Here is a 20,069-nt window from a genome sequence, read left to right as displayed (position 1 = left end):
TAGATCTAACATGCTAACATAAATAATATTTTTTAGTCATTTACACTCATTTCGACATGTAGTCATGACAAAGTGTTTACGAAGAAGTCTTGACAAAGTGTTTACGAAGAAGTTTATACAAAGTGTTTACGAAGAAGTCATGACAAAGTGTTTACGAAGAAGTCTTGACAAAACATATACGAAGAAGTTTATACAAAGTGTTTACGAAGAAGTTTATACAAAGTGTTTACGAAGAAGTCTTGACAAAACATATACGAAGAAGTCATGACAAAGTGTTTACGAAGAAGTCATGACAAACTGTTTACGAAGAAGTCATGACAAAGTGTTTACGAAGAAGTCTTGACAAAACATATACGAAGAAGTTTATACAAAGTGTTTACGAAGAAGTTTATACAAAGTGTTTACGAAGAAGTCTTGACAAAACATATACGAAGAAGTTTATACAAAGTGTTTACGAAGAAGTTTATACAAAGTGTTTACGAAGAAGTCATGACAAAGTGTTTACGTTTAAGTTCGACAAAGTCTTGACAAAGTGTTTACGTTTAAGTTCGACAAAGTCTTGACAAAACATTTACGATGAAGTCATGACATGAAGTCTCTGAGGGTAGAAATCGTGGTAGAAATCGGGGTAGATCTAACATGCTAACATAAACATTATTTTGGGTCATTTACGCTCGTTACGAAGAAGTCATGACAAAGCATTTACGAAGAAATCTTGACAAAGTGTTTATGTTTAGTTTCGATGCAGTTTGACAAAGTGTTTACAATGAAGTCATGACAAAGTGTTTACGATGAAGTCTTGACAAAGTGTTTACGTTTAAGTTCGACAAAGTCTTGACAAAACATTTACGATGAAATCTTGACAAAGTGTTTATGTTTAGTTTCGATGCAGTTTGACAAAGTGTTTACGAAGAAGTTTATGCAAAGTGTTTACGATGAAGTCATGACAAAACATATACGTTTAGTTTCGATGCAGTTTAACATAGAGTTTACGTTTATGTTTGACATAGAGTTTACGTTCATGTTTAACATAGAGTTTACGTTCATGTTTGACAAAGTGTTTACGTTCATGTTTGACATAGAGTTTACGTTCATGTTTGACATAGAGTTTACGTTCATGTTTGACATAGAGTTTACGTTTAGTTTCGATGAAGTCTTTACGTTCATGTTTAACATAGAGTTTACGTTTAGTTTCGATGAAGTCTTTACGTTCGTGTTTAACATAGAGTTTACGTTTAGTTTCGATGAAGTCTTTACGTTTAAGTTTAACATAGAGTTTACGTTTAGTTTCGATGAAGTCTTTACGTTTAAGTTTAACATAGAGTTTACGTTTAGTTTCGATGAAGTCTTTACGTTTAAGTTCGACAAAGTCTTTCGTTCATGTTTGACAAAGCATTTACGTTTAGTTTCGATGAAGTCATGACAAAACATATACGTTTAGTTTCGATGCAGTTTGACAAAGTGTTTACGATGAAGTCATGACAAAGAGTTTACGTTCATGTTTAACATAGAGTTTACGTTTATGTTTGACATAGAGTTTACGTTCATGTTTGACAAAGTGTTTACGTTCATGTTTGACAAAGAGTTTACGATGAATTTTTGACAAAGAGTTTACGTTCATGTTTAACATAGAGTTTACGTTCATGTTTAACATAGAGTTTACGTTCATGTTTGACATAGAGTTTACGTTCATGTTTAACATAGAGTTTACGTTCATGTTTGACAAAGTGTTTACGTTCATGTTTGACATAGAGTTTACGTTTATGTTTGACATAGAGTTTACGTTTAGTTTCGATGAAGTCTTTACGTTCATGTTTAACATAGAGTTTACGTTTATGTTTGACAAAGTGTTTACGATGAAGTCATGACAAAGAGTTTACGTTCATGTTTAACATAGAGTTTACGTTCATGTTTGACAAAGAGTTTACGATGAATTTTTGACAAAGAGTTTACGTTCATGTTTAACATAGAGTTTACGTTCATGTTTAACATAGAGTTTACGATGAAGTCATGACAAAGTGTTTACGAAGAAGTCTTGACAAAGCATATACGATGAAGTCATGACAAAGCATTTACGAAGAAGTTTATACAAAGTGTTTACGTTTAAGTTCGACAAAGTCTTGACAAAACATATACGAAGAAGTCTTGACAAAGTGTTTACGATGAAGTCATGACAAAGTGTTTACGAAGAAGTCTCTGAGGGTAGAAATCGTGGTAGAAATCGGGGTAGATCTAACATGCTAACATAAGCATTATTTTGGGTCATTTACGCTCGTTACGAAGAAGTCTTGACAAAGCATTTACGAAGAAATCATGACAAAGCATTTACGTTTAGTTTCGATGCAGTTTGACAAAACATTTACGAAGAAATCATGACAAAACATTTACGATGAAGTTTTGACAAAACATATACGATGAAGTCATGACAAAGCATTTACGATGAAGTTTTGACAAAACATATACGAAGAAGTTTTGACAAAGTGTTTATGTTTAGTTTCGATGAAGTTAGTGTCTATGTTATACAGTAATGTTAGTCATGAATGTTTGTCCTAAGTGTTGGCGTTAGTGTTGAAAAATAATGTTTGTCCTATATGAAGCCGTACAAGCGTTTGAATTTGTTTATGAATAAAATTACACTCTTGTTTTCTGTATCTATCATAGAAACATAAGCAGCACCTGTTTTTGTAAAGTTTATATGAAGTTTTCGATAGTTAAGACCTGTATAATAATAGAATGCGTCTTCATTCTCAACATAGTAGTAGAACTCAAACGAATGCTTACCATAATCTGTTATTTCAACAGCTTCGTCAGATATTTCATCAACGAACTCATAAACTATATCGCCATACTTGCTTTTATTTCTATTGTTTTCAGATCTAGAACACCAACGAAGGTTTGAGATTCTGTTGTCCGTTCTATCATGATTTATATGGTCTATTTCTTTCAAATTGTTTGGATTTTCAATCCACTGTTCTGCAATAATTCTATGCTTTAAATGCATTTTGTTGTTTAAACTAAGCACAATATAACCATAATTATTTAAGCATTCACTCATAATATGTTTGTCTTTCTTTCGACGAATAGTAAAAGGATATGTCGTACAAATCTCATAATCTTCATGATTTCTCAATGTTTCCCATTGAGTTTGTTCCCCTAACGTTCTCATTGACGTCCTCAATATCTTCTTCCTCACTGAACTCGTCAATATTTTCACTAGCTCCTTCTGTAATGTTTTCATCGGCATTGTCATTGACTTCTTCTGTAATGTTAGATGTTGTTGTTTCGCTCATGTTCTTTCACTAATGTTAAAAGTTATGTTGTACGAATTTTGAACAGAATTTAGAGCAGTTATGAAACAATGAAGTATTTTTACGCTATTGAAAGGAACTATGAGAGTGAAGTACATGACAGCAATGACAAAAGGAACTAATATCAAACCTAATGAAATCGCTCACGAGGACATAGAGCTTAACAAGTATTTTGTGGAGTATCTTATAAGTGAAGAGTATGTAAGACCTTACTTCATGTTTGACAGCATGAATGAGGATGTTATTTCATGGTTAAAGAATATAAGCAATGTTTTCGGTAAGTACGTCATAGATGACAAAGGTCTTGTTGTATTTTATGAGACAGCAATACGAACACAGGAACTAATGGATATTATGCACTCAACAGCAAAGAAAGGATTTAGTACTATTGGCATGAATGAACATTGCAGGAATGACATATACAACCTATGCTCACGAAAGCCTTACACAAAAGCAATACAAATGATAGAACATAAGTGTCTAAGGTCAGCAAATGAAATCATTACTGTCAGTGGTTATGAAAGAACTGTTAGCAAAGATGAGTGGAAACAGCTATTCATATTAAGGAAGGACGTTGTTGAACTAGTTAAACCTGTTGCACAAACATTGTTTCAGATAAGACCAGCAATGACTAAGAACCCTTTGACCTTAGTCAATGAGACCATAGAGGTTGAAGATAATGACATGAAAGAACTAGGAATGAATGAGAGAAGTTGTGAAGGATGTTTGAGTCAAAACACATGGTTCTTCAGAGCTGTTAAGAAACTTAGTAAAGAACGACAGAAATATTTTATAGAGAAGTATTGCAAAGGATGTGTAAATGAATTGCTTGAAATAGAACTTAGAGACACTTTCACACTAAAGGACTTGAGGAGAAATAAGTACATGAGTGAAGAAGGTATTGACATAGCTAGTGTTATAAATGACTTAAGAAGATGTGTTGTTGTTATTGACGGAGCACGAATAACATATCTAGTGAAAGATTATGATGGAATACGAGACACAACAACACTTGTGTCAGTAGATAGCAAGGAATTCAATAAGCTCATGAAGAGTGTTTATGTAGGACGTATTGAAGAGAAGGATGTGAACGCACTGATGATTTATGAAGCGGGTCAGAACAAGAACTATCTTATGAAGTCAGGCATGAGATTCTTTGACGAAAGAGATGACATTTACAGCTATTTCAGAGGATATGAGTATGAGGTACTGAATGAAGTAGATGAAAGCGTTATTGAAGGATATTTGAAACATGTTCACGATGTCATATGTAATGAGGATGAAGAGCTTTATGAGTATGCTTTGAACTGGTTCGCCTACATCGTTCAAAATCCTTGTGGAAAGACTGGAACAGTACTTTTGTTAACAGGAAAGCAAGGAACTGGTAAGAATGTACTTAGTAATGTTCTATGCGAGCTCATTAGCAAGTACGCCAACAATAATATAACGGCAATAGAGAATGTGGTTGGTAGATTCAATGCTGCTATTGAGAACATGAAGCTCATCGTATGCAATGAACTAAGCTCATGCGATACGTCTAAGGTCATGAACCACGACGCACTAAAGTCAATAGTAACAGAGACTCAGTTGGACTTAAATCAGAAGTGTCAGCCAGTAAGAAAGATAGAGAATGTTTGTAATATCATCATGATATCTAACAACTTCAACTCAGTAAAGATTGACAAAGACGACAGAAGATTTGTTGTCATTGATGTAAGCAGCAGATACAAAGGAAATTACGAATATTTCTCAAATCTCATTGAAAGCTTTAATGAAGAGTTTTATTCAAACTTACTGACGTACTTCATGAAGAAAGATTTAAGTGAATTTGATGTAAGGAAGATACCATTCACCAGGGCTAAACAAGAACTCATCGAAATGAACAAAACACCTTACCAAATGTTTTACGAGGAGTTCTATGAAAAGTTTGTATCCGGATGGAATTGTACAGAGTGCTACAGAAGATATAAAGAATTTGCGAAGGAGAATGAATTCTTTGCATGTAGTTCAAATGTATTTGGTGGCAAGATGAGAGAATTTGTGAAGAGAAGTAGAAAGCGAGACGGTTCTGCAAGAAGTTATATTTATGAAGCAAGTATGATATTAGAAGGTCGTGGAAAGAAAGAAACAGTGAATTATGAGGAAGTGCTTGAAAAATTCATGGAGTACATGGGAAGCAATATAACATACAACAAAGACATATACAGTGAGTTTAAGTACTACTGTGAACAGCATGAGATTGAAGTAATGAGTAAAGGAGACTTTGAAACGCTTATGAAAGACAGTAAGGAGGTCGTTCATGAGAACAGTGTTGAAATAGTTCATGAGAACAGTGAGGAGGTCATACATGAATGCAATGATGAAATAGTTCACGATGTCGTTCGTGAAGAAGCCATTGCAACAAAGAATGATATAAAGGATTTCATAGAACTTAACAAGGAGGAGTTTAAAGAAGGCTATGAAGTGAAAAGATGTGAAGAAGATTTCTTGGCGTATTTGAAGAAAAAGAGACTAAAGCCAATGGCTCAAAATAAGTTTCAATCGATGTTTGAAAAGAAACGTTTGAGCTATGGTGGTGTAAGAAGCACATATTACTTTGTTAAGAAGTGAGGACATTTATTTTTGTTGTTAGTGTTGGAGTTTGTGTTTGTTGTTAGTGTTTGTCATTTGTGCTGAAGTTAGTACTTGATGTTAGTGTTGGAGTTTGTGTTTGTTGTTAGTGAGAGAATAGATTAAATCATGAACTTTGCCATGGTCTCTGTCCCTAGTAGTTTTCATTAAGTTCTGGAAATAATGAAAGTCATAAACTTTGCCATGGTCTCTGTCCCTAGTAGTTTTCATTATCTCACAGAGTTAATGAAAGTCATACTTTCTATCAGATGAAGCATGCAGATGAACATAATGAAAGTTAGTGAGTTTGCCACGAGTTATGAATAAAATATTGGCATATTAGATGAGATAGCTGATGAAACAGATGAAGATAAATTAAATCTTGGACTTTGCCACACTCTGTCCCTAGTTCCTCAAAAATCCTTGACAATGTTGCTTAGAAATTTTGGTTCAAAACCTCATCTGATTTTAATGAATTCAACAGGATAGAAATGAGGTTAGAAATCGGGTTAGATATACTCATCTACCCTAAATTTATTTTTGTGCTATGTTTTCATACGTGTGGGAGTGGTGATATCATTATTTTTATGTAAATGACGAAAACTATTGAGATAACAAACTACAACGGTCATGAGTTCAAGAATTTGTTCTTCGTTCCTCGTGAAAATACATTCTATCAGATACGAGGGAGAAAGGGTAAAGTTAGTTTGAGCGTTTATGAAGGAATGAAGAATGGAAAGTTTATACAAGCATACGATACAAACGGTAAACGTGTTTCATTAGCTTTGTCAAAACTTACTAACATTTATTTTGACAGTGACTTTGACTCTGACGATTGGAGTGACAGCAGCGATACTGAAGAATATGAACTATTGTGTGAAGCACAGCAATGGGAAGAGTTGCAATACTTTTGTAAGTGAGAACGTTTATTTTTTACATTAGTGAGGTGAAGTGGTTGGCGGCTTTATAAATATTTAAGGTTAAGTTGGTGTTTGTGTTGTAAAATATACGTTAACGGTTTTGTAAAGTGTCAAAACAGCTAAGTGGTGTACGGAGGCGCGCAGTGCCTCTGTACACGACTTAGGTATACTAACTACTCACATTCGTGTTCGTAAAATAGAAGAAAGTATACAAGAGAATATTATGAAGTTTTAGGCAAACATGGCAAAATGTACACACTGCAAGCAGAAGATAAAACTACTATTGTCAGACCTCGTTTCAAACTTGTCAAAGTTCAAGGTGGTATACTTTCAAAGACAGTTCCTAACAAATATAAGACAACTCCACGAATATGCTAAAGAAGTTGAAAATGACGACTAAGCAATTCTATACCATGCGTAAACTGTCATGTAAGGTGGCATGTAGTCTTTACTTTGTCCCGTTGTTTGCGTATATCCTGAAACGAAATGTGTATGGTTTCCTTCTCCCTGAGTGTCATCCCAGTAACAATTTATAGCAAACTTAACGTCCTCTTTAACATCATATCCTTGACCTTTTGTCATTCCTGACCAATCCCAATATCTATGCTTATGCCAACCTGCTTGAGATGTAGTTAATCTTATGTAATGACTGTGTGCAGGTAAATTTTCACCTGAAATCGTTTTACTTCCACCTGTTTCCTTTGAAGAGTTTGCACAATACAAAAACCTGTCGACTATTTGTTCCCATGCACCAACACCAAACATTACTTGAGGACCTCTTGCATCCATAGATGTATAAATAGAACCTACTGGGTTCATTAAATCAAACATATGAGATATTATAGGATTGTCTCTTTTGAACTTAAAATATAGTGCAACTATTTCAGGTTTCTTCTGGTTTGTGTCAGAATATTTTTTATAATATAATCTTATGTTTTCAGGGTAGGTACAGTCTTGACTATAATATTTATTTCTGTCATCTGTATAATAATATACTATTCTCGTTTTTCTATGCATTATATCTTTTATATCTATAATAATCTAAATATAATGTTAATTTTTTGGGTCTACATGTGGTGTTCTGTCGTCATCTCCATAGTCATAATAATGTGGTGCTGGAGCTGGGTCAGGCAATGTCATATCTGCCATTTCATAAACTCTTAAATATTTCTTTTGTTCGTCTCCATATAAGTTTAAGTAGCAGTTGTTGTCTAATGGAACTTTAACTTGTGTACCATCATTCTTTTTATAGCTTACATACATTTCATTGTTATTTTTCGGAATGAGTTTATGCCGTGTACCATTTTTTAAGGACTGTACCAACTGCCATCTAAAATAGTTATTTTCTTCATTGACAGAAAAGTCACCAACAATAGTTTCAATATTTTTTGTTCCTATCAAACTTTGGTATATTTCATTGACATATGTTTTATCTGCTTTATTTTCAAGGCTAACGTTTAAGTCTGTTATTTCAGAAGATGTATGTGTATGTCCAACGTCACTTTTCCTGTTTAAGGTTTCTTGTAAGTTTGTAATATTTGCAATGGTATGTGTATGAGTCTTATTTGCTTTTGTCTCTAATGTTTCTTGTAAGTTTGTGATATCAGATATAGAATGTGTATGAGTCTTATCTGCTTTTGTCTCTAATGTTTCCTTAAGACTTGGTATTTGGTTAATATAATGTATATGAGTCTTTTTAGAATATTCGTTTTCAGCTCTTGTCACTTCACTTGACATTTTATTGTCAACATATGTTTTGTCTGCTAGTTCAGGATGAGTATGTTCTTTTGTTGCATAAGCATTGTTAGCTCTTTCTTCTTCTTTTGCTATTGCATCGTCTACATATTCTTTGTCAGCTTTGTTGTCAACATCTGCTTTCAAAAGAAGTTCATTTATAGGTTTCTCGTTTAAAGTTCCTTTTGTTGGATTTATACAGACAGTATGGTTCTTATTGTCTTGAAATAGAAACTCATCTGTTATAGGGTTTAATGTCAGTTTTAAGTTTCCTTCTTTCAATGACTCAGATATCTTAGAATAGTTTGAAAAGTTTGTTGTGTTCTTATTTAGAGCTTGCATAATGAGTTGTCGGTTGTGTTGTATTTCTCTCATAGACGCTGTTTCATTTGACATTTTTATTATAGATAAAATATGCTTCCAATAGAAAAAGAAAATTCTAGAGTTGCTACAACTAAACCATTAGATGAACTTTTTACTAATGTCGGTCAAAAGGTTGACATAGATACTATAAAGCATGAAGGCTATCGTTTTGACTACCCATTAAGATGGTTAAGAGACCCATCCGTCACAAAAGCTATTGGCTTTCGTAGAATGAAGTTTGTCTCACAAGTTCAAACAGGTTTTCCATTTATTGTAAGGTTTCATATAGATTATACATCTGAAGGGCAACGAAAAATGTGGGAAGAAATTGAGCTAATACAAGTTGACCTCTCATCTTCTCTACAGACTGCGTTAAAAAATATAGAAGATAAAATAAATTCATGTTATGCAAAATATGCTGATGAATATGCAAATACCGATAGCACACTTTATGTGAGAATTGTATATGACAAACAAAATTCACAAGTGTCATTTCAAATCTCCGAAGACAATCCAAATAAAGACGAACAAATATATACAGAATTCACTGCAATGTCATGGTATTATTTGCAAAGAATGTTAAATCAGAAAGTTGAACCTCCTTTAGCAAATATCTACAATCGATATGCAAGAGATGAACCATATTTATTTAAAGATGTTTTCGACCAAGATGCTGTGATAGTTCATGCTTCATTTTCTGGCGCCCAAAACTCTTTCTTATGCTTGGCAAATGACTTTTACGAAAAACCTACAAAGTTATACGAACCACCAAGTGGAAGTATTTCAGACTTTCAAGTATGGTTTACTACAGATGGAAGAAAAAGAATAATTCCATTATACCATGCGTTTTACTTAGAACTTAGTTTCATATACAACTACTATCGAACGGTAAAAATATAATTTTTTAATACGGTTGAGGTGTTGGATTTGGTTGCCAACTAGACTGTGGTGCAGGTTCAGGCTGTTGTATAACAGGAGCTTGCTCTTCTGGTTCAGGGTCTTTAGGTATAATACCAACGAACTGACCTACTCTTTTACCAATATTTTTGACACCGTTCCATACTCCTCTTCCGACAGATTTTATTCCATTCCATATACCTCTTCCAACTCTTCTGAAGAAGTTTCCAATACTACTGAAGAAACCCATTTTACTATATGTAAAAATCTAATGTCCGCCTAGTCTCTTACGTTTCCTGTTGAGTTCCATAGCATTCTTTAACTGGAGCTCATACATTCTGTTTCTCCTCTGGTAGAAAACATATTCTGGGTCAACTCCTGTGTTCGCGTCATCTGCATAAAGTTGTTTATATCCCACTTCAGGGTTTGTATAAAACTCTTTCCATCTCATATTTGCATACCATGGTGGCAAACCTAACGCAGCGTCATTTGACATGGCAGTTTGCATTTGTACATCTGTTGGCACTTGACCATAGTTTGCCATTGCAGTTTGTATTGTTGTAAACGAAAACGATAAAAACTGTTTGACAGAAAAGTGACACTTTACATGGCAAAAAATAGAGCCTTACTTTTGAGATACTTGAGATTGAAACTGAATCTTATGAGGCGGTGATCTTGAATCACTACCTCATAAGGTTCAGTTTCATATAAAATTTGTTGCAATTTGTTATTCTTTTGCAATTATTTCTTATAAGATTTTACATCTTTTAGCGGGGAATGTTTGTTATCATGTATATATTATAAATATCTACACGATAACGAACATTCATCGCTAAATTGCTGAGAAACTTTGAGGAAATGTCGAACAATTTCCTCAAAGTTTCTCAGATTTATATAGATCACTAGAGTCCCCTAGGCACTGATTCTGGTTCAGTACCTAGGAGGCTCTAGTTCTCTAACGAACTGATAAAATGTTTTTAAATTTTTGGATATTGCTACCTGTGAAGCACTGACTTCAAGTCAGTACCTCACAGGTAGCAATTACATTGAAAGATGGGAGAAACTTTGTCCGAATGTTAAACTATTCGGACAAACTTTCTCCCATTTGTAGTGGAGATGGAAGGCTTTGAGGTATATTATATTAATGTATACCCCAAAGCCTTCCATCTCCACTTGAAAGTTCCAAAACTTTGGGTTAATAGTTTGCAATTAACCCAAAGTTTTGGAACTTTCTAGAAGGAATTGCAGGGTAGGAGGTACATATTCATACTATGTACCTCTTACCCTCCAATTCCTTCCTTAACATAAACAAATTTGGAGTTAATTGTTTGCAATTAACTCCGGGTTTGTTGACCTCCAAATGAAAATGAAAGGGTAAGAGGTATATAGTGACCCTATATGCCTCTTACCCTTTCATTCTCATTAATTATGGGAGAAGCTTTGGCCGAATGTTAAATTATTCGACCAAAGTTTCTCCCATTTTTTGAAGGGATTGGAGGCTATGAGATACTGATGCAATGTCAGTACCTCATGGCCTCCAATTCCATCCTGAAACTGATCAAAGTGGACCTTACATGCATTTGAAATTTGCCATGTAAAGTCCACTTTTTGAGAGAGAGGATTTGACTGCGTCAAATCATCTTTTTCGTTTACGAGAGTATTCTAACTTCATTTGGAATATTCTCTGGGTTTGGTTGTCCAGGTTGCTGTGCATTCGCTAAGTTCTGTGCGTCCATTTAATATTAGATAAAAATATCTCTTACGAGTACATATGCTGAACATTTGCAGGCATTGGTTCATCTTCATATTCTCTGTACTTTTCTGCCACGTCAAATAAATAAATGACACAATGGAAAAAACCTAAAACAAGTAGTCCTATTTCAAACCACATTTACTTACTAATAAAATTTCTTTGTTATGACACTTTCTCCAGTTTATAGGACCTCTCTCATATTCTATCTTGTCATATATAAACTCATAGTCATGTATGTCCTCTAACCATCTCATAACGGTTTCCAAACCACTTTTATCGGATGTAAAGTAAAAGCATGGATGGTTATGTATAACGTCTAAAGTTTCTAAAGAGTCTCTCAAAGTCCAGTCTACTTGGTATTGAAAATCCCATGTGTTATAGAACGGCGGGTCCACTATAAAGAAAACATTTTCCTTGTCTTTATATTTTTCATACAACTCTGTCCAATGACATCTCACAAACTCTATACCCTCAATATATTTTTCTATGTCCTCTTTGAAAACATTTGTATAGTTAAGATATAAAACTTTTGACATAAGTGTTTCAATGTCATGAACTCTTATAGCACCACTATATAATAGTCTAGCAGATATACTATCCCAGTCTATATATTCTGCTTTTTTCAAAACCTCTCTCACAATATTTTCTTATCTAATGGTATACGTTCCATCTTACCTATAGGTATCTTTTCTTTTAACTCTTTCAATATATTGTTTGTGTCTGGAATATGTTTGAGACGGTACATATAGTTGTCGAAGTCATTGCATATAATCTTTGAGTCTGGGAATATTGTATGGCACAAATGGGATATATAGAAACTTCCACCGAACAAATCTACAAATGTTAGACCATTCGGTAGTTTCTTAAGTTCTCTCAATATAATATCTTTACATCTACTCTTATTTCCAAAGAACGGTAACGGTGGTTTTGTAAAATTCATTTATATATAATAATAAAAATGTTTTTACCCGAAAAGTGACAGAAAAGTGACAAAACATGAAAACATATATAATTTGTGAAAAGTGACACAAAAGTGACATATTAAAAGTGATATAAAAATGACACCATTAATATGATGTAAATAACAACGGTTTTGGTTTTGTCACCGGCTGGTCGGCTGGGGTTCGGTCCTCCTCTTGGGTCTTGGGCAAAATTTCTTAGGGGCTAGAGGGCGCAACGCGCCTGGAAGCCCCACTCACCTGACCTTATTTCAATAAAAAATGAACATCGGATGGGCCAATTTTGAAAATCTTGATCAGCGGGCTCTCAGTGAAAACTCCAATGTTTAAGGTTTTGATCAAATCTCTTCTTTTTGATATCTGAAACGACAGATAGGTAGATAATGATATGGTCATGTTATAGCCATGCTTATGCAGAATGATATCTATTCTATCAAGAGAAAAAAGACCTCGAAGTGCAGAAAATTGAATAGTTGTAAACTAAAGCGGTGATTATTCAAATCACCATTAAAAAATTGATTTTCAATTTTATTATAAATATATATCGAACACAATTTGAATATCATATTTCATTGTGAGATTGTCGATTATGTTGAAGAAAGTCACTCAATAAATTCGATTTTTTTACCAAAATTCAATTTAATCGTCATCTCTTAGAGTGAAGCTCCTCATTGGAGCTATAGGACCCCAACGTGGCAATATATTTCACCTCCATCGTGCTATGTATACATCAATGAATGTTGAGTTATATATAATAACACTGCAAGGACATACATGTCATAGAAATGAATCCCTGTGAATAAGGGATCCTTTGCTTTTATATGTATGTTTTATTAACAACATTCATATCTAGATACTCGCAACTAACATAACCTTATGTCATTTAAATACTATGAGATAATAACAAAAGCGTATAAATGATAGGTTTTTATATCAGGCAAATACATATATAAATTTCTAAAGGTGCCATTTTTTTGATGAGATAATTATTTTTGAATTGGAACTGAAGTATTTCTGGTGATTTCAACGAAATCGAAAGATTTATCGAGGAACTTCAAGCATTCTACTCTTGCTTTGCTGTTGAAGGCCTTCTGACAGCCCAATTGTATTTTGAAGGTGGTGCTTTATATTATAATGATAGGGCGATTCCCGAAAGCGTCATACGCTACGTAGTTCATGATGAAGTCTTCACAATTGTTTTTCTCAGCCGAATAGTCTATTACGCTTTTATATTTATATGAATGATAGATTTCAAACAAATCTACGTTTATAAAGGAAAGTCCAGTAAGAACAATGTTGAAATCACGGCCTCTCTTCCAGCTATACTTTCCTTTTCTCCAAAGAGTTGCGTAATTTCCGAAAACTGACAATGGAAAGCCTCTACGTTTAAATTCTTCAAAAGCAGTGTCTAAAGCTGTAAAATTAACGAAAATATCATCATCAATATTGCATATGGTCTGAGTCTCGAGGTTTTGGGGTATTAAAAATCGAGCAACAAGTTCTCTCATTTCAGTATCAATTATTTCAATAGGAACTGTAGAGTTTGAAATGTTATATGCAGTTAAATTAGGAGCCGGTATTGAATGCTTGAAATCGTTCCAATATATGTAAATTTTTTCGCAATGCTTAGATTCTTGCTTTAAAAGTGAGTTTAATATTTTAGATAGAATTGGAATTCGACGGAAACTACTTAGGTATATGATTGAGTATTTGTCTTTACTTAATTCTCGATCAGGTTTAAGATTTGATAATCCAGGGCCAATAACTTGTGAATATCCGCTTGTTTCAATTATTGAAGTACCAAAAATGACTGAAAAGAATATACATAGCAAGGATAAAAATGTTATTGATCCAAAATTTGTCCATAATTTAACCAGAGCATAACTCATATCTTTTAAGGTTATCGTCCGACCAAACACCAATTATCGTTTTTTATATTTATGATTATCTCAGGAATATTCATGCTATTTACTTTATCATTTCAACAGGCAATATCAATATATTTTACTTTCGCTATTGTAGTTCCAAATAAATAGCATACACAATATTTTGATAAAAAATCAATCTGACAGCGAAAAACGGTTATTTGTCGGTACTTTCCCTTTTATAGCAAACACTTTTTTGACACACATATGACAACAGAGGATTATACCATGTTTGAGTTACTAAAAAGAAAAGATACAGGGTGAGATATAAAAAGACATCGACAAAAACGAAGTTCATTATACTCAGAATTTAAAGAATAGTAAAAATGAATATGAAACATGACTTTCATTTGATTTCGAGATAACATATCAATATAGAGATCTTATTGTGTTATGAAAATCAAGCTAAAACAGAGCTTGGCGAGCCAAAAAATTTGACGTCAAGGGTTAAATGAGTTTTGGTTTTATATTTCAAAAATCTTCCATATATATATTAGTCATTGAATCAGTATTTATCATCGTTTTGTTTTCAACTATTGGCGGTATCACGTATAATGGAGAATTCCACAGTAACATGAATGTTTTATTGTCATGGTCAGGAGACCTTTTCAATCTTGGACCAGCTATATACGCCGTAGTCAATGCACATCCAGATCAACATATTTCCTTTTATATTACAACTGTCAATGCAGATTTATTACCAAAATATAAAACTCATTTTGCAGAACGCCCAATCCTTAATACAAAATTCTATTTCGAAACATACCAAACACGGTACTTGACTAAAAGAATATGGATAGTTGGGTACGACACTTATATTCGAATTGTTTTTCCTAATGCGCATCCTGAAATGGAAAGATTCTTACAATTAGATGGAGATGCAATTGTAGTACAAGATATTAAAGATATGTACTTCCATGATTTCAACAACCAATCTGCAATCGTAGTTTTTGATTTTGCAAGAAGATTTGAAGGATTCAAAAATTACTTTAACGCCGGTGTTATGGTATTCAATAATTTTAAGTACATAAATGATAATATTCTGAATAAATCCATTGAATACTTGAAATGGCTCAATGGACACATGGGCCGTTGGTACAATGATCAAAGAGTATTAAACAAAATGTTTATAGACTCAAGAATAGTTTTCCCTCAAAAATATAACGAATTTGATTTCAGAAAGTTTGGGAATAACACCAAAATCTTTCATTTCTATCGTGCGAAGTGTAAACCATATAACCAAAAATGCAACAGAACGCAAGCTCCATACAAACTTTGGGATTGCTTTTATAAAACATACAAAGAAAAGCCTCTTTTATGGCGCGATACTCGTAATATTACAATCTGTACAAATGAAATGTTCAATTAACGTAGATGGTAAATTAATTATGATTCTCACAATTTTGAGAACTTCTGACATCATTTGCCAGACAAATTGAATGCAATGAAGTATGATTTTTTAATGCTTGATATAGATTTGTTATAATATAATGTATTTATTTTTCTAGTTGAAGTCTTGCGGACATGAAATTAATTTTTTTTTATTTTGGATATAGGTCAGGTGCGTGGGGCTTCCAGGGGCTGCGCCCCTTCTAGCCCCGGAGAAACTAGAGGAGGAATGATACAAAGACCAGATGAAAAAAATAAAAATATTATAATAAAATTAAATTTTTAGTCTTAAATTGTTTTTTTTATTCGGTATATTCTGAATCTTGAATGTCTTGGAAATTTTCTTCTTCTTCGCTCTCTGAGGTGAGGATTTCTTCGACTTCTTCTTCGCCATTGGGAGCAACAAATCCTGCGATGAAAACTTTGTATATACCTTCTTGAGGAGTCTCTATGATGAAAGTCGTATTGTTGAGGAAATGGAACTCGACATCTTGAACAAATTGGCAACTGCTGTGTGTGAATTTTGCAATTGTGAGAGGCTTTCCTTTATAGTCCTTGGGAAAGCTTGAGATGGTTACTGTTCCTCCATATGGAACTCTGGCAGGAATATCTAAAGCAACAGTTGTTATAACGTGGAAATTGTCTAAGAATTGAGGCATAGGTTCAATGCAGTATAGTCGTTTTGACTGGTTGTCTTTTGTGTAGAAATATAAATAGAATGACCTTTCACCATGTTCATTCAATTCTTCCAAATAATTGTATGAATTTGGATATATACGGACAAATTCAGCAATTTTAACTTCTTGTAAATGCTTCTGCAAGTTCTTTGGAAACAAGTGAATGAACTGGTCAATAGCTTGCAACGCTATGAGATTGGCAGTAACAGGTAAATATGAAGCAAACATGTCAACAAGTACGCCAGGGTCTTTGATTTCGTTTTCAAAAGGCTGAATGGCATCCATGACAGCTTGAAACATCTCGTTATAATCTCGATTGTCTTCTGAACCCCACTGTTCATTTAACTTATCTAACAATTCGAACCTTTTCTTTGCGTATTTTCTACGAACTTTCTCTGAAAGAGGAGTGTCTCTATCTTGTGTGTCTTGAATTTGAGACTTAAATTGTTTGCTAAAGGCGATATATCGTGTTTGCGACCTAGTGGTCATTGCAGAATGTGTTTCTGTATGTTCGATTGGATGTGTTTCTGTATTTTCGGGTGGTTGTGTTTCTGTATGTTCGATTGGAGTCTGATTGGTATGAACTTCTTCTGAAAATGCTTCTGTTCCGATAGTTGTTGTTGCCTGACCTGTTGGCTGAGTTGTTTCTGTTGTGTTTTGAGAAGAAGAACTCAAATTGTTGGACAATTTGTTTGCAATTGTATGAGGAAGTTGCTTTGGTATTATAGGAGGTCGTAAGGGTTTTGAGAATGGTGAGACATAAGTTGTAGGAACTTTAACTGCAGAGGTAGTCGACGAATTGTTTGCGACACTTGTTCTTCCTTCCATTATGAAAAATGAACTGTTTTTTTCGGACCACTCATAGAAAAGTTTGAAATAAACCGTTTTCGTCAACGGAGACCCCATCTATAATTTTATTTTATTGAAAAGTCTCCGTTGGCAAACCGTTCCATCTCAAATATTTGAGAAGATAACTTCACATTTTGACTTTTAAATACATATTTTTCACCATCGGACAAACTTTTGACTGGATGGACTTTACACGAACATTACACTTGTCAAAATATTTTTAACATACGATAGTATATATTTGTTCGAACAAATAATGGTCTATCGTCAACGCTCATAGAGATAGACCCACTTTTCTAAAGTATATATTTGAGTACTTTAAAAAAATATTATAGAACAATATAACAAATATTTTACAAAACCGACAACACTTTGACCAAGTAGTTTTTTGAGCTGAACAAAAAGTGTCATATAAACATCTGTCAAAAACCGCTTTTTAACTTCACTTAAAATGCCACGTAAGCTACGTAAGAATATACGTAAGAGGAAGGGAGCATTGAAACATCCAATAGTAAAACTGACACCACAACAACAGTTGCAACAAACAAATAATGAATGACCCCACTATGTTGCAACAAATGTCAAGCAACCCTATGCTTTTAAACCGAGTTATTGGTGCACAGAGTGGAGGTTTAAGAGCGGCACTTTTAGCGAAAATGGCAGGCTATGGTGGAGCTGCAGACGGAACAGCTTATAACCCTCAAAGTCAAATGAATTTGAGTTCACTCAAAAATCAAATAACAGATGTCAAAAAGTCAAACATAGACATACAGAAACAAATAAATGAAAATGAAAAGAAACTAGAATATGACAGACACACAAAGAAACTCAATGAGTTAAACGTAGAGAAAAAGAAGAAAGAAGAACAACTGAAAGAACTAAGTACAGAGGAATATGCGAAAAAAGTGTCAGAAAAAGCAGCAGAAGTAGCAAAAATGGAACAAGATGTTATAAATTTGAAAAACCATACTACTCAATATAAAGTACTGAAAGATGAAGAGATAAAACAAAAAGCCATGAAGACATATATGGATAGCGATGAGTATAAAAAAGAAGTTGAAGCAAATGTAAAGGCAGAAAAACTTTTACAGTTGCAAAACCAAACCGTACAGTATGAAAACTTAGCACAAGAAAGTAAAAATAACGACGCAGCCATGCAAAAGGCAATGAAAAGCGCAGAATATATAAAAGCTAATAATGACTGGTTAGATGCCCAAGCCAACGCCAAAGCAGCCCAACTTATAGGGTCAATAAGGACAAAAATACAAGCGGATGAAGACAGTTCAAATGAAGCTTTAATGAATGCTGACTTTAAGAATGCCTTCGAAGCTCTTCATAGTAAGGTGAAACTAGTGAACGACTTCTCATCTGGAAAGAAACTGAAGTCTGAAGGTTTCGACAAAGAGTTAAGAGAAGTAGCACAAAATATGACGAAAATAACAGATGCAGCAACGAGACAGGCAGTTCAAAGTGCCTATGACGCCGTTAGAGCAGCTGTTGTGGAAAGTCAAGAAAAAGAGTTACAACAGACCAAAACAGACCTAGTAAATGCTTTCTTAAAAACGAAAAGTCAAGTAGGACATTATGCTGCAGATGGAACATATGTGCCAGCTGGTGGAACTTATATACTAGCTAGTGGAACCTATATACCACCAAACCCTCCAAGAGAAGCACCTGCACCAGGACTACCTAAAACATTTACATCGTCACATGGACACAGACACAGGCATGCACCAAAACCAACACAACAACCAACAGTTCAAAATCCAGCACCACAACAACAACCAACACAGCAACCAACAGTTCAAAATCCAGCACCACAACAACAACCAACACAACAACCACCTCCACAACCAGCACAGCAACCACAAACAGAGCAAAGACATAAAAGAAGTAGAGAAAAAGGAAACCAAGAATTCTTAAAAATGCTTAAGGAAGATTATGGTTACCCAGATACTCTTGACTTTAGTGACAGATATAAAGAAGCTATTAGAAAGTTCAAGGAAGGAAATACTGACCCGAATCTATTTAGCTTTATGGTTCAACATAAAATCGGATATAATCTCAAACCTGGAAAATACAAGCTCGCTAAGGATATGATTTAATAGCATATCATCCAAATGACATGGATGAATTTACTCCGAGATGATATTTGATGTCAGAGCTAAATGATAATTCAACTCTCTTCATGAAACGCGTAAAAAATAGAGACGGAACGGAAAAAGAAAGGTTTATGAGTCCGGATGACTTAGAGAGGGAACTTGTTAAAAACGGTCTCGGAATATATGAAATGCCAGCAGATGAGGTACAAGAAACTCCACAGGAAGAAGTTCAGATACAACCAGACACGGAAGAAATAGTTCAGCAACAACAGCTAGAAGAGCCTGAAGGAAACGAACAAGTCCCTCCTTTGGAAACTAACTTCACAGAACTAGATGAAGATTTGGAACAGCCGAAAAATCTTGACCCTCAACAAGTGTATGAGGAGAATATGGAATCTTTCCAAGAGTCTAAGCAAAATTCGGCTGACATAGTAGAAGAATATCGAAATGTTTACCGACATACAAAAGACTCCAACATCAGATGAAAATATTCAGCATAGAATGGAAGTACTGAAAGATAATGTACGCAAATACAATAATCCTTTTTACTTACGACCATATAACGTTCAATCTTTGGCTGAAC

General features: G+C 34.1%; 11 protein-coding genes across 11 annotated transcripts, besides 4 other annotated features; 7 read left to right on the top strand and 4 right to left on the bottom strand.

Moving 5' to 3' along the window:
• Positions 1 to 7,013: part of a mobile genetic element that runs on past the window's edge.
• Positions 1 to 8,533: part of a mobile genetic element that runs on past the window's edge.
• Positions 2,588 to 3,001, bottom strand: TVAGG3_0184370 (HNH endonuclease family; the record flags this gene model as incomplete). Its single annotated transcript, XM_051225750.1, has 1 exon — positions 2,588 to 3,001. One exon carries the CDS (start codon positions 2,999 to 3,001, stop codon positions 2,588 to 2,590), a length of 414 nt encoding a protein of 137 aa, XP_051110736.1.
• TVAGG3_0184360 (uncharacterized protein) lies at positions 3,390 to 4,332 on the top strand (the record flags this gene model as incomplete). The annotated part of the gene is made up of 1 exon (XM_051225749.1): positions 3,390 to 4,332. A coding segment is annotated over one exon (943 nt), but the record flags the coding sequence as incomplete, so codon positions are not given.
• TVAGG3_0184350 (uncharacterized protein) lies at positions 4,443 to 5,403 on the top strand (the record flags this gene model as incomplete). The annotated part of the gene is made up of 1 exon (XM_051225748.1): positions 4,443 to 5,403. A coding segment is annotated over one exon (961 nt), but the record flags the coding sequence as incomplete, so codon positions are not given.
• TVAGG3_0184340 (uncharacterized protein) lies at positions 5,556 to 5,918 on the top strand (the record flags this gene model as incomplete). Its single annotated transcript, XM_051225747.1, has 1 exon — positions 5,556 to 5,918. One exon carries the CDS (start codon positions 5,556 to 5,558, stop codon positions 5,916 to 5,918), a length of 363 nt encoding a protein of 120 aa, XP_051110733.1.
• TVAGG3_0184330 (uncharacterized protein) lies at positions 6,512 to 6,838 on the top strand (the record flags this gene model as incomplete). Its single annotated transcript, XM_001277268.1, has 1 exon — positions 6,512 to 6,838. One exon carries the CDS (start codon positions 6,512 to 6,514, stop codon positions 6,836 to 6,838), a length of 327 nt encoding a protein of 108 aa, XP_001277269.1.
• Positions 6,839 to 7,013: a terminal%2Cinverted (terminal inverted repeat of Maverick-1A transposon ID:TVAGG3_0184320).
• On the bottom strand, positions 7,235 to 7,627 carry TVAGG3_0184310 (phage tail repeat-like family; the record flags this gene model as incomplete). Its single annotated transcript, XM_051225746.1, has 1 exon — positions 7,235 to 7,627. The coding sequence occupies one exon, from the start codon at positions 7,625 to 7,627 to the stop codon at positions 7,235 to 7,237; it is 393 nt and encodes a 130-aa protein (XP_051110732.1).
• Positions 8,534 to 8,986: 453 nt separating the features above from the next.
• TVAGG3_0184290 (uncharacterized protein) lies at positions 8,987 to 9,655 on the top strand (the record flags this gene model as incomplete). Its single annotated transcript, XM_051225745.1, has 1 exon — positions 8,987 to 9,655. A coding segment is annotated over one exon (669 nt), but the record flags the coding sequence as incomplete, so codon positions are not given.
• Positions 9,656 to 9,839: 184 nt separating this feature from the next.
• TVAGG3_0184280 (serine threonine-protein phosphatase family) lies at positions 9,840 to 10,082 on the bottom strand (the record flags this gene model as incomplete). The annotated part of the gene is made up of 1 exon (XM_051225744.1): positions 9,840 to 10,082. One exon carries the CDS (start codon positions 10,080 to 10,082, stop codon positions 9,840 to 9,842), a length of 243 nt encoding a protein of 80 aa, XP_051110730.1.
• A 306-nt stretch (positions 10,083 to 10,388) lies between these two features.
• Positions 10,389 to 11,491: a mobile genetic element.
• A 4,669-nt stretch (positions 11,492 to 16,160) lies between these two features.
• Positions 16,161 to 17,363, bottom strand: TVAGG3_0184260 (attachment subunit-related family; the record flags this gene model as incomplete). Its single annotated transcript, XM_051225743.1, has 1 exon — positions 16,161 to 17,363. One exon carries the CDS (start codon positions 17,361 to 17,363, stop codon positions 16,161 to 16,163), a length of 1,203 nt encoding a protein of 400 aa, XP_051110729.1.
• Positions 17,364 to 17,932: 569 nt separating this feature from the next.
• Positions 17,933 to 19,065, top strand: TVAGG3_0184250 (protein of unknown function, DUF4106 family; the record flags this gene model as incomplete). The annotated part of the gene is made up of 1 exon (XM_051225742.1): positions 17,933 to 19,065. A coding segment is annotated over one exon (1,133 nt), but the record flags the coding sequence as incomplete, so codon positions are not given.
• A 29-nt stretch (positions 19,066 to 19,094) lies between these two features.
• Positions 19,095 to 19,307, top strand: TVAGG3_0184240 (uncharacterized protein; the record flags this gene model as incomplete). The annotated part of the gene is made up of 1 exon (XM_051225741.1): positions 19,095 to 19,307. The coding sequence occupies one exon, from the start codon at positions 19,095 to 19,097 to the stop codon at positions 19,305 to 19,307; it is 213 nt and encodes a 70-aa protein (XP_051110727.1).
• Positions 19,308 to 20,069: the final 762 nt, after the last annotated feature.

Source organism: Trichomonas vaginalis, chromosome IV (genome assembly GCF_026262505.1).
Source record: "Trichomonas vaginalis G3 chromosome IV, whole genome shotgun sequence".
NCBI lineage: Eukaryota > Parabasalia > Trichomonadida > Trichomonadidae > Trichomonas > Trichomonas vaginalis.
The sequence above is the reverse complement of the archived record's forward strand: the minus strand, read 5'-3'. Positions and strand labels throughout refer to the sequence as shown.